The sequence below is a fragment of the Cryptosporidium hominis genome (assembly GCF_000006425.1).
Source record: "Cryptosporidium hominis TU502 chromosome 7 CHRO017023, whole genome shotgun sequence".
NCBI lineage: Eukaryota > Apicomplexa > Conoidasida > Eucoccidiorida > Cryptosporidiidae > Cryptosporidium > Cryptosporidium hominis.
This window is the reverse complement of record NW_667251.1, coordinates 1-12,191: the sequence shown is the minus strand read 5'-3', so window position 1 is coordinate 12,191 and position 12,191 is coordinate 1. Positions and strand designations below refer to the sequence as shown.

The 12,191-nt window shown below is 32.1% G+C and overlaps 7 protein-coding genes across 7 annotated transcripts; 6 read left to right on the top strand and 1 right to left on the bottom strand.

The window, feature by feature from the left end:
• The first annotated feature begins 1,010 nt into the window (after positions 1-1,010).
• Chro.70100 (hypothetical protein) lies at positions 1,011-1,958 on the top strand. Its single annotated transcript, XM_661343.1, has 1 exon — positions 1,011-1,958. One exon carries the CDS (start codon positions 1,011-1,013, stop codon positions 1,956-1,958), a length of 948 nt encoding a protein of 315 aa, XP_666435.1.
• A 497-nt stretch (positions 1,959-2,455) lies between these two features.
• On the bottom strand, positions 2,456-4,981 carry Chro.70101 (DNA repair protein-related). The annotated part of the gene is made up of 1 exon (XM_661342.1): positions 2,456-4,981. The coding sequence occupies one exon, from the start codon at positions 4,979-4,981 to the stop codon at positions 2,456-2,458; it is 2,526 nt and encodes an 841-aa protein (XP_666434.1).
• A 204-nt stretch (positions 4,982-5,185) lies between these two features.
• Positions 5,186-6,481, top strand: Chro.70102 (hypothetical protein). Its single annotated transcript, XM_661341.1, has 1 exon — positions 5,186-6,481. One exon carries the CDS (start codon positions 5,186-5,188, stop codon positions 6,479-6,481), a length of 1,296 nt encoding a protein of 431 aa, XP_666433.1.
• Positions 6,482-7,035: 554 nt separating this feature from the next.
• Chro.70103 (hypothetical protein) lies at positions 7,036-7,440 on the top strand. The annotated part of the gene is made up of 1 exon (XM_661340.1): positions 7,036-7,440. The coding sequence occupies one exon, from the start codon at positions 7,036-7,038 to the stop codon at positions 7,438-7,440; it is 405 nt and encodes a 134-aa protein (XP_666432.1).
• Positions 7,441-7,680: 240 nt separating this feature from the next.
• Positions 7,681-9,744, top strand: Chro.70104 (patched family protein). The annotated part of the gene is made up of 1 exon (XM_661339.1): positions 7,681-9,744. One exon carries the CDS (start codon positions 7,681-7,683, stop codon positions 9,742-9,744), a length of 2,064 nt encoding a protein of 687 aa, XP_666431.1.
• Positions 9,745-11,175: 1,431 nt separating this feature from the next.
• On the top strand, positions 11,176-11,409 carry Chro.70105 (patched protein family). The annotated part of the gene is made up of 1 exon (XM_661338.1): positions 11,176-11,409. One exon carries the CDS (start codon positions 11,176-11,178, stop codon positions 11,407-11,409), a length of 234 nt encoding a protein of 77 aa, XP_666430.1.
• A 55-nt stretch (positions 11,410-11,464) lies between these two features.
• Chro.70106 (patched family member (ptc-1)) lies at positions 11,465-11,677 on the top strand. The annotated part of the gene is made up of 1 exon (XM_661337.1): positions 11,465-11,677. The coding sequence occupies one exon, from the start codon at positions 11,465-11,467 to the stop codon at positions 11,675-11,677; it is 213 nt and encodes a 70-aa protein (XP_666429.1).
• The last annotated feature ends 514 nt before the right edge of the window (positions 11,678-12,191 follow it).

The following is a 12,191-nucleotide window of genomic DNA, read 5'->3' as shown; positions in this document are numbered from 1 at the left end:
CAAGAAACGAACCTCTCACTCCCAACTATTTCGGAACTGTTACTAATAGTGATCCAATTGGAAAGTACATTCCATGTACTAGTAGTTCTTCATTATACTTGGAACCAAAATCTAAGAATGTTTCAAGAGGAAAATCTAGGCCCTTCAAGAACAATATTTTGTATATTTCTGACAGTAATTTATATCACAGTAGTTTATGGAGTCCATGTATTAACCCAGCATCATCCTCGTTACATGCTATGGCCAGAGAACTAAATAAGCTACAAGATTCCAACGACGCAAATTAGTTATATTTAAACTCTTACAGATAATAATATGTTAAATATCAAAACACACCATTACATGTGTTTATTGATAAGTACCAAAAATATGCATATAAATATATAAGTCCGAATCAAGCTATATGGATACACTACTCTAATTAGTTGAAATTTACATTAAATCTCCAAAAACTAACATTACTAAAAATATATCATAAAATAAAAAGGTAATAATAGATAAACAGATTTTTTTATATTGACCCTCAATTCTATTAATATACATTAATTTTACACTAATCTTGCTTAATATTTAAAATTAAATAGCTCTATTAATTGATAAATAGTTAATTTATATATAATATTATATACAAATTAACTATTTAATATATAGCCATTAATATATAATTATATTATATGTATAATACTTATATATAATATATATTATCACTATTATTAATATATATTTATGTATACAATTAAATGGCGCCAAAAAATGCAAGAATATGTGGGATCCTGGAACAAGGACGGGAAACACAAGGTGCAAATTTTGATGAAGGCTTTTATTCCATGAAATGGAATAGAGGATCATTATTGAAAAGAAACTCTTATTAAAGTAAGGCAGGGAAGGCTGGATGCAGAAGTAGCAGTGAGCAAAAAACATCTCTTTGCAGAGTAAATATAAGGATATAGGGTTAGGTAGGGTATAAAGTTGGAGAAACCTAAATTTGAGAAAGGCAACTTTTTTCAAGAATGCCAAAGGGCTTGGATGTATATCTGGACTCTTTAAAATTGGACAGAGAGATATCTACTTTGTTAGAATGCAAGACTCTTTCTGAAAATGAAGTAAAACAATTATGTGAATTAGCAAAAGATATTCTAGAAGAAGAACAAAATGTACAGCAAATTGGACTTCCGCTAACTGTTGTGGGTGATATACATGGACAATTCTTTGATCTTAAGGAAATTTTTAGGATTGGTGGGGTTCCTCCAGAAACCAATTTTTTATTTCTTGGTGATTATGTCGACAGAGGTTATTATTCCGTTGAATCTGTGACTCTCATTGTAGCCCTGAAGGTTAGATATAGAAATAGAGTCTTCCTTATCAGAGGTAATCATGAAAGTCGTCAAATTACACAGGTTTACGGATTTTATGACGAGTGTCTACGGAAATATGGAACTCCAAATGTATGGAGGTATTTTACTGATCTTTTTGATTATCTTCCACTCTCAGCATTAATTGACAATAAGATTTTTTGCCCACATGCAGGTTTATCGCCGAGTCTCCCTAGCTTAGACTCTATTAAAAGCTTGGATAGGATTCAGGAAGTTCCTCATGAAGGGCCAATGTGTGATCTTTTATGGTCAGACCCTGATGAACGTTATGGCTGGGGAGTATCTCACAGAGGTGCAGGATATACTTTTGGGGAAGATGTGAGTGAAATGTTTAATCATACAAATAATTTGCAATTAATCTGTAGAGCCCACCAGCTAATTCTGGATGGATATCAATGGTCTCATAATAAGAATGTTGTGACCGTTTTCTCAGCTCCTAATTACTGCTACAGGTGCGAGAATCAGGCGGCTATCTTAAGAATTGATGATTTGGGAAATTTTACATTTCTCCAATTTGACCATGCGCCTGAGAAGGTACTTCCGAGACAGGAAAACCAGCTTCCAGTTCCGGACTATTTTGTTTAATCAAATTTATTTTTTTCTCTTATTCCAACTACAATCTTTCTCAAATAATTCGCTTCTAATATTTATAAATATTTTATATGGGTTGATTTCAAAACAATCCTATTGATTTTTCATTACCTATTGTTGATAAATAAATCAGTGTCAGATAGCTTGTTTATATTAACTTGGAATTATATCATTAATTTTTTAATTTATCTTGAATATATTTATTTTTTTTTTTGTCTTCTTGATTTATTGTTCTCTTAAAATCCATGCATCGCCGGTATGTAAAGCTATTTCTCCCAATGCATGCAGGTTTAATGTGGACGATTACGTGTCAAAATTTTTGTTAATAATTATTGGAGAGAAGAACGAATATGCATGTAATTCATCAATGGAAATAAAAATTATTTGATTAATGTAGAAAATGAAAAAAGGTATGAAATAGTGATTTAATAACTATAATTAAGTTTATAAATGTGTAAATAAACTAGAACTTATAATATTATATAAAATTACTAAGAACCCAACTTAATAATTGAGTTACTAACAGCATAAGGTTGTGACATTTGTTTTAAAAAATTTGAAGAAATTGAAACAGCCATATCCGTAGATAAAGTTGAATATTCAGGCTTTAGATGTTTTAAAATCCATGGAGGAATCTTTTCCCTCTTGTCTTTTTTATTATACCTTAAATCGGCAAAAATCATAAGTCCATAATCTGCCTTTGACCTAATAACACGCCCAACACACTGAGATGCTTGCCTCATTGCATCAAATGTAAGGAATTCGTTTTCCTGAATTCCGTAATTCTCCTTTAGAAAGCTAAGTCTTGACTGGAGAATCTTTGATAATGTATACTGGTATGGAATTCCAACCATTACGACACACCTCCCATAATGTCTATCAAAATCGATTCCCTCAGCAACTTTTCCACGAGCAATAGAAAAGAATATAGCTCCTCTTCCAATATCGCATGCTTTTCTATAATGATGTAAAGCTAAAGTAGTAGATACAATATCCTTAGTTTCTACAAATACTAGCTTATGCTCCATAATTTGTGCCAATAAACCAGATTCATACCATTGAGAAAGCATTTGCTCCATATACAAGTATGAAGAAAAGAAGCAAACTACCCCATCTGGGACTTTTTTTGTAATTTCTAAAATAAGTTTACCATAATTCTGTTGAATTGAAACGTCAGCTCTGGACTCAAATTTTGACGAAAGAGGTGTCTGATCTGATCCTCTTGTAACAATCAATGGACAAATGCATGTCCTATCTAAAGTCATTGTTAGACTTTGGCTAACAACAGGAATAAATCCTAATAGTTTTGGATAAAGGTCCAAAGGAGAAAGAGTTCCTGATGTTAGAACAATACTCTGGTAACGCTTTAAAATTGGCCTCATGGCAATAGATGAATCTAAACAGCTTAATTGTATTACTGGGTCATAAAGTCCAGAAACCTCAGGATAAGGATCCACAATCACAATAAATCCTTTTGAATAACTTCCTAAAATTGTAAAGAATGTACAAACTAATTCAAGAGAAGAATATTGATCACTGTCTACTATTCTTAAAGTATTCAACAGAGATCTAAGTCTTTCATCACAGAACTTTAGTAGTCCAGACTGAATATAGCAGGAAGCTTCAATATGTTTGACAAATGTCAGAGGTCCTTCAATTCTAGTTGAATATACTCGAATATACTCCTGCAAATACAGAATAAGTTTCTTCATAATTGTAATAAAGTGTTCAGCTCTTCTAATTGATCCAGGAATTAAACCTTTTTTAATCTTTTCCATTTCCTCTGGAAGTACAGGAAACCTTTCAAGATCCTCTAATACTGCTTCATCCTGAACTTGTCCAGAGTTTCTAAGACCCTGTATTAATCTTGTATATTCATCTTGTAGCCTCTGTTCATCTAATGAAGAGAGACTTTCGATTTCTGATTTCAAAGTTCTTAAGTTACGTGCAGCGCCGCTTAGGATTTGTCTATTCATATTGACAGATAAAGCTTCAATACAAACGTTATCTATATTGTGTGCTTCATCAAATACAACAACACTAGGCTCTTTGGTTCCTTCTTGCTCCGGAAGAAGAGAAGCTGCAAATTTAGACCCAAGACTAAGTCCATTTGGATTTGCTCCATGGCTGAATCCTTGAGATACTGTTCCACCTCCTAAAAGAGAGGCCTGAGCAACCTTTGGATCCAGAATATATTGGTAATTAAGTACGACAACTTTAGCAGTTTGAATGAGCCTTTTAGAAGCAAAGTATGGACAGAATTGGATTTTCTTTCCCAAAATTGGATGTTCCCAGTTCTTACTAAAGTCTTTAAATTCATCAATAGTATAAATCCCTGTAGGAACAAGATCACTGCTCCATACCCTTTCATAAGCTTCATAGTATGGACATAAAGTTGTGCATCCAGACTCCAACATTTCCTCAATATCGGCGATTTCTGTCATTTTTGAAGAATTTGTGTCCCCCTCACTCAAGGCATTTCTTTCTCTTGCTTCCATCTGATGTTTTGCTCTTACCCAAGGAGCTGTCATTGATCTACACATAGAATCAATCTTGTCTCTGTCAGCATGTACCGATACTCTAGGATTGATGCACATGTTTCTTCTGGCTGTCATCCCAATTCCCAATATGGAAGCAGCACTCAAACGAGACTCAGAGACCGACGCAAAAGAGGAATTGTTTTCACTCTTTATTTCTAGCTCTAACTTAATCTTATCATTTTCTATTTCCTTCTTACAATAATCAACAACTGTTTTAAGCTCCTGTAGTGCCTTTTCCATTTCAGCCACAGTACGAGTGCAATAAATTAACTTACCCATATTGGGATGAACCAACTGATAAGACGTGATAAAAGATAATAAGGTTACCGTTTTACCAGTACCTGTAGGCATTTCAAGAACTCCATGGCTGTGAGCATCTAGAATCTGCTTCAAGTACTTCATATACTCAAGTTGTTCAGGGTAGACATTGTCATATGGAAAGAAAACTTCCAATTCCTCAATAAAAAACCGAACCATTTCTCATTAAATGAGTGCTCTCCTTATTACGAATGTGAGCAGTCTTTCACTTTCTTGTAATTATCAGCCTATGTTAGCTATGCCTACAATCAGAAAATAACTTGGCGCCAAACCTATATTAGAGAAAACTAAACATTAAGTCATTCGTATAGAAAATTACAAATAATAGGTTAAAACCATTTGAATTTCATTGCTTGTAGTTTTATGAGAAACGAGATAAGTAAAGAAAGTAGTGAGCCTCACCATGAGGATTCAATGAGCCTTCCTCCTGTACTCCCAATTAAAAAGGGAGAAGCCTTATCTTTTTACGTAGCTCATAGTTGTGGTAGAGCTAGATATGGAGTATTAAATCTTCCTCATGGAAGAGTGGATACTCCAATATTTATGCCAGTTGCTACTCATGGATCGATTAAGGGGCTTTCTTCCCTTCAGGTTGAAGAGTTGAATGTACCTATTTTATTGGGAAATGCATACCATTTAGGTAGCAGGCCAGGAGATGAAATTATTGATAAATTTGGAGGCTTACATAACTTTATGAGGTGGAATAGGAACATTTTGACTGATAGTGGAGGATTCCAGATGGTTTCTCTTTTGAAATTTGCTAATATTACAGAAGAAGGAGTCGAATTTAGGCACCCATATACGAATGCAAATTTACTATTTACACCGGAAAAATCAATTCAAGTCCAGAATGCAATAGGAGCTGATATAATTATGCAGCTTGACGATGTAATTACTGCCAAATCTACAGATTATCAAAGATTTGATGAAGCAGTTGATAGAACGACACGATGGTTGGATCGTTGTATAAAAGCTCATAAAAAACCTGACAAACAAAATTTGTTTGCAATTGTCCAAGGAGGAATTTTTAAAGATCTTAGGGAAAGATCTCTGAAAAGTCTTAAGGATAGAAATACTCCAGGATACGCAATTGGAGGTCTTTCTGGAGGCGAAAGCAAAGACAGTTTCTGGCAAATAATTGAGCTATGTACCAGATCTAGTGTTGGACTTCCTGAAAATAAGCCAAGATACGTTATGGGAGTTGGATATCCTATTGATATTTTAGTTTGTGTAGCTCTAGGAGCTGATATGTTTGATTGTGTATATCCCTGTAGAACTGCAAGGTTTGGAACAGCTATGGTTCACAATGGACTACTCAAACTAAAATTAAGTAAATACAAGGATGACGCAAGACCAATCGATTCCAGATGTAAGTGCTACTGCTGTAAGCATTACTCCAGAGCTGCACTATACAGAATTGTCCTTAAAGATTCGCTTGCATGTCAACTTATGACGATCCATAATATATCTTTCATGATGGAGTTTTGCAATGATATGAGAAACGCAATCAAAAACCAAACTTTTGGAGAATACTGCAAGTCATTTGTGAGAAATTACTATTCGTCTACTGAATTAGATCACTTAAGTGATTTAGAAAAAAAAGAAGGTATCCCAAAATGGGTTGTTGATGCTTTTAAATATATTGATATTCATTTATAAATTGCAATAAGCATCAGTATTACACTATTTATAAAGGTATTAACTATTTAATATTTAACATATATTACTAATTCTAAAAAAGGGTTACAAGGTCATTCATTAACATTAGTTTTTCTTTTCTTTTTTAACTCAATTATTTTTTCCACATGAAATATGTATTATTTTTCTATTACCGGTGTTTATTTGTAATTATTTAAAAAATATTTGCATGTATTAAATGTGCATGCAACTGCTATTTAAACCCAATTGCATGTGGACAATTAATAATTAAGAAAAAGTTGCATGCAGTAAAATTTGACAGAAAGTAGTTTAAATAAAAAAAAAATTTTTCTGTTATGAAAGAATAAAAAAAAAATAGTTTTTAAGCTATAAAGTATAAAAGAATAGAGTCATAATTGACTTGGATTATTTATGAATAAAAGAAATTAAATAATCTGACTATATAATAAAAATTAAGAAAATCATTAATAGGTTAAACAAATTTTCACATGAAATAATAGGGGATAACTTCATTTTATGTAAAGGAAATCTCTTGAAAAAGAAAGGTTTCTCAAATGAGTGAATCAAATGTATCAAATAATACAGAGAATAAAGGGAAAAACAATGGAGATGACGTTGGGGTATATGTTCACTCCGAGTCAGATTTGACTAGCTTGGCGAGAGAAAATATAAACTTTGCAACTAAAGATGATGAAAATAAGCCAGAGAGAATGATAAAGGGTTCTCAGAGTAGCTTTCCAACAATAAAGTCAACAATAGAAAAGATTAAAATGCCAGCTAAGCTACTCCAAAAGTGTGTGGACGTAATATTCCATGGAAGATGGAAAATGATAACTTTGAACTACTTTGAAAGATTTTTCATGGTTTATTCGAGGTTTGTATTCAGGCACTCAATTGCAGTAATTATCGCAGTGACATTAATTTGCCTTTTTTTGGGTATAGGTAAGTTTATTTTATAAGAAATAAAAGCCTGAAGAAGGCTTGTACGTATTGTTAGAATACATAATTCGTTTCTAGGCCATTTATTTAGACATCCTGTTGAGGATTCTGAGAGACAATTTGCTCTCCCTCATAGCAAGGCAAAAAATGACGAGAATTTTTATAATTTAGCATTTCCAGGTGCAAGAACAAGACATGAAATTGTGATTTTCAAGGCGATTAGTGGTGGTTCAGTTATTACGAATGAAAACTTGCATATAATGAAAAGCTTTCATGAGGGCTTAATGAATTTAACTTTTACACTTGATGAAACTGAGGCAAAGGAGCTATTAGAAGCATATAATGAGCTTAGAAATAGTACATCTTCAAAGCAAAGAGCCACAGAAGAGAATCACTTAAACCAAACCACTTCAGAAGAGGGAGGTCACTTAAGAAGCATTCTAGAAAGTCCAATAGTCAAAATGAATAGTATTGAAGAATATGAATTAATAAAAAGGAAGCTGATCCCTGGTCAGAAGTTTGGCTTTGGAACAAAAAGGAACTTTAATAAGAATAAATTTGGGCAAAATAATCATAGCCAGAACAGTACTCGCAATGATTCCAATGTTCAGTCTAAAAAGAAAGAGAATGAAAAACATTATTTAGATACAGAAATGTTTACAGGAAATGATTACATTGCACCACAAATTGTTGAAGAAAAGGATTCATCAGGGAAAATTGTGAAAAAGTATAAATTTAATTTCAGTCATGTTTGTGCAAGAGTTCAAGGTGGCTCATGTAGACGTCCATCTGGAATTTTATGGATGTACAAAGATACAAAAGATTTTGGGAAACCTATCCCAGCTCCTTATGTAATTAACACACTAACCTATCAATCTTTTAGAACTGATATGTGGCTTTCACCGATAGGAATGGAACATGAAAAGAAGACTGATCATGTAAAAGCATCTAGGGCAGCAATTCTTGAATACCAACTTTCAGATCAAGATAAAATGAAGAGGTTTTCATTCAGATGGGAAGAACAATTCATGAAATACTGTGAAAAAGTGCAGAGAAGGTTACAAAAAGGTGATTATGGGGATGATTTAAGAGATGGGTCCAATTTCTTAGCATTTTCTAATGAATTAGATATTCATTCGCAAGTACATACAACTAATAACAACATTAAGAAAAAGAATGACACTGAACATATCCAAAATGATGATTTGGTTTTTGATGAATTGGATGATATTTATATTGCAGAAACCGAAAGGGTTCATATAAAAAATAATACAGGGCATGAACAATTATCATATACAATTCCAAATATTAAGAGGATAAATAAAGGAGCAACCAAATACTTATTTAAAGGAGATACTGCTAATGCTCCACTATCAATATTTTATAATGCAAGAAGAGCTCTTAGTGATGAACTCACAGAACAGACTTATATACATACTCCAAAAGATTTTGCAATCATTGGCTCTCTTGTTGTTATATTACTCATTTATGGTTGGACTGTTGGATATGGAAGCAATATATATACTTCAAGAGCAACTAGTGGAGTTTGTGGTGCTATTGCAGCCTTATTAGCATTTATTGGAGGAGCTGGATTATGTTATTTAGCAGGCTTGGAACATACATCAACTGCATCAGCTGCTCCATTTCTAGTACTTGGAGTTGGTATGGACGATTCTTTTGTTGTAATTAACTCATTTAATATGACTTATCCACTAAAGAATGCTGAAGATAGGATTGTTTCGGCTGTCAGAGACTGTGGTCTATCTATTTCTCTTACAACTTTGACTAACTTATTATCATTTGCAATTGGGACATCTGCAGGATATTTAGCAATCAAGAATTTCTGTATTTTAACTTTTGTTGGATTATTATTTGGCTATATAACTTGTCTAACGATATTATTGGGAGTGCTTTGCATAGATGCACGACTTGAAGAGAAAAAAATGATGAAAATTTTTGGAAGAGAGTTCTTTGCAAATCGTAAACATCCAGATCCACTAGTTCCTGAAATGGAAATACCAGTTGAGAAGTTCTCCACGGTTGCTCTAATTGGATTTTTAGTTTCTCAATATAAACATTTTAATGATTCAAAGGTGAATACTCAAGAATTAATTTTGATAGAAAATGAATCTTCTATTGGAAAGAATATTGATCCTAATGAAATTCAGGTATCAAAAATTACAAATAATTTTGAGGATGCATCAATAAACAGCCCAATAGACGAGGAAGAGATTATTGTTAAAGCTAGCCAAATTAATGTTTTATATAAGAGTAAGGCTTCTGGAAGTGAAGAGCAAACCACAAAATACTACTTACATGAATAATTCAGGGTCCCCAAGTACCTTGTTCAGTAATAAAACATCATCAATTCAGTCAAAAGAGAATATATTTGAAACCCAAAGACAATTACATTCGAACTTAGGATCTGAGAAATACTTGGAAAATGATCACAAAGACTTATCAAATAATTTTAATTCTTCTAATCAAATTGATAAATTGAGGGATAAAATAATAAGCATTTCTAAATCAGAAAAAAGTAATTCAAGATCTAGTAAAAAGAAGAATGAACATAATAAAGCTAAACATGAAAACCAATTTCAAGGAAAAAAATTGATCCCAAATTTCGCTGATATTCTAGACACGAGATTACTTAATTACAAAAGAGGAAGATCTAATGCTCATAGTTCTATTCAACTCACTGAGAATATTGAAGTTTCTGATTATACTGCGGAACAACTTAAAAGAGATAAAGGAATGGTTTCAAAAAACCAAACTGAAAGTTCGTTGTTAAGTTCTCCAAATTCGGGAGGGTCATATTTCTCAGAAAGCAAACTTCAACTAACTGATTCCGACTTTACATCCTCAAGTTCTTCATCAGAATCTGAAACCAGCTCATCAGGGTCTGAATTAACTGTTTTTCCAATGGAAGCAAAACAAAATATTGGTCGAAAGAGTCGAAGATTTGTAATTAAATATTATGCGACTTTTCTTACAATGACTTCAACAAGAGTGATTATACTCATCCTAGCATCGATCTTCCTAGCTGTCTCAATATATTCTTCAATCAAGCTTAAAATGGGACTTGACTTAAAGGTTTTAGCTCCTCCAAGTTCCCAGGTTTACAAGTTTTATGTTAACCATGAGCAATTATTCAATAAGTACGGAGATGTCACATATATGATGTTTCAGGCTACACAAAAGTTAGGAGACAATAATAATAGTAATAACAATAACTGGTGGGAAGAATCATTTATTCGTGATTACAAAGAATTACAAACAAAGATACATGATTCTTGGTTTACCGAAATAAAACTTGATGGTATGGTTGCTTTCTATGATTCTTTATTAATTAAAGGACTCCCAAAGAATTCTGTCGAATATTCAAAGATGCTTAAAGCATTTATTAGTTCCCCATACAATCGTCACTTTGAAGATGATTTTGTTTTTAATCAAAATACTGGAGAATTAGAGGCTTGGAGGTCTGTATTGATTCCAATTTATCTCCCGGATACCTCTGTTAGAGGAAAATATATGACCGATATAAGAAAGATTATGGGATCTGTACCAGGAATAAAAAATCCAATTGCTTACAGCCCCTTGTTTATATTTTATGAAAGTGACGTATCCATACTTCCTCAGACATTATATAATATGGGATGTGCTTTAATTGCAGTCTTACTTGTAAGTTTCATATTTATTAATTATAAACACAATTTATCTCATTACATTTTAATCTTCAGGCTTCTTTAATATTAATGCCAAGTATATCTTCAGTTATTATCGTTATTATTATTCTATGTATGGTGGATGTATGTATTATTGGAATGATGGCACAATGGGGACTTCAGTTAAACATGCTTACAATGGTTAATTTGATTATGTCTATTGGTATTTCTGTTGATTATTCTACTCATATTTGCCATTGTTTTGCTCATTGTTCTGGCAAAGATAGAAATACAAGAGTTATTGAGACTTTGGGTAAGTTTTAAAAAATGCAAATTATTACTATAAATATTACTAAATCTCTTTTTAACTTAAGGATTAATGGGAATTCCAATTTTCCACGGTGCAATGTCAACTCAATTTGCAGTAACTGTATTGGCATTTTCAGATTCATATGTACTTCAGACATTCTACAAAATGATGACTTTGGTTGTTTGTATTGGAATTTGTTATGGAGCTATCATTCTTCCAGTTATTCTTACAGTTTTTGGTCCAATGGATGTTATTAAATACACTAAAGCTGAACATAAATAATTTATTACAACAGAAATCTTCAATATTAGACACTTTTGGGGAGGCTTCAATTTTCATTTATTTTTTTTTTTAATATTATTCACCAAGTAAGATTGAATAATAATTTCGATTCATTCAAATATTCGAACAAAAGTATAGCAATTAAAGATTAATCACTTTATTTTTTAAGACTAATATTGATTTCCTGGCCTATTCTGATATCTATATCTTATACCGTTTAATGATTAATATACAATGGGTATTTAAGTAATTGTAAACGAACAAGTAAAACTCATTTTTTAATAGTAAATCAAAAGATATAATCTATAGCATGCTAATTTAAACATTAAGTAATATTTTTTAAATTACATGCAATAAAATAATATTTTTCAAAGCTTATTCCATAAAATTAATTATATCAAAATTTCAAGATATTATTATGGATAAAAAAAAAATCATAATTGTAAAGATAGTACCAAAGCTAGTATAAAGTTGATAAATTGATGGAATAATGGGAAATTGGTTAATACAAACT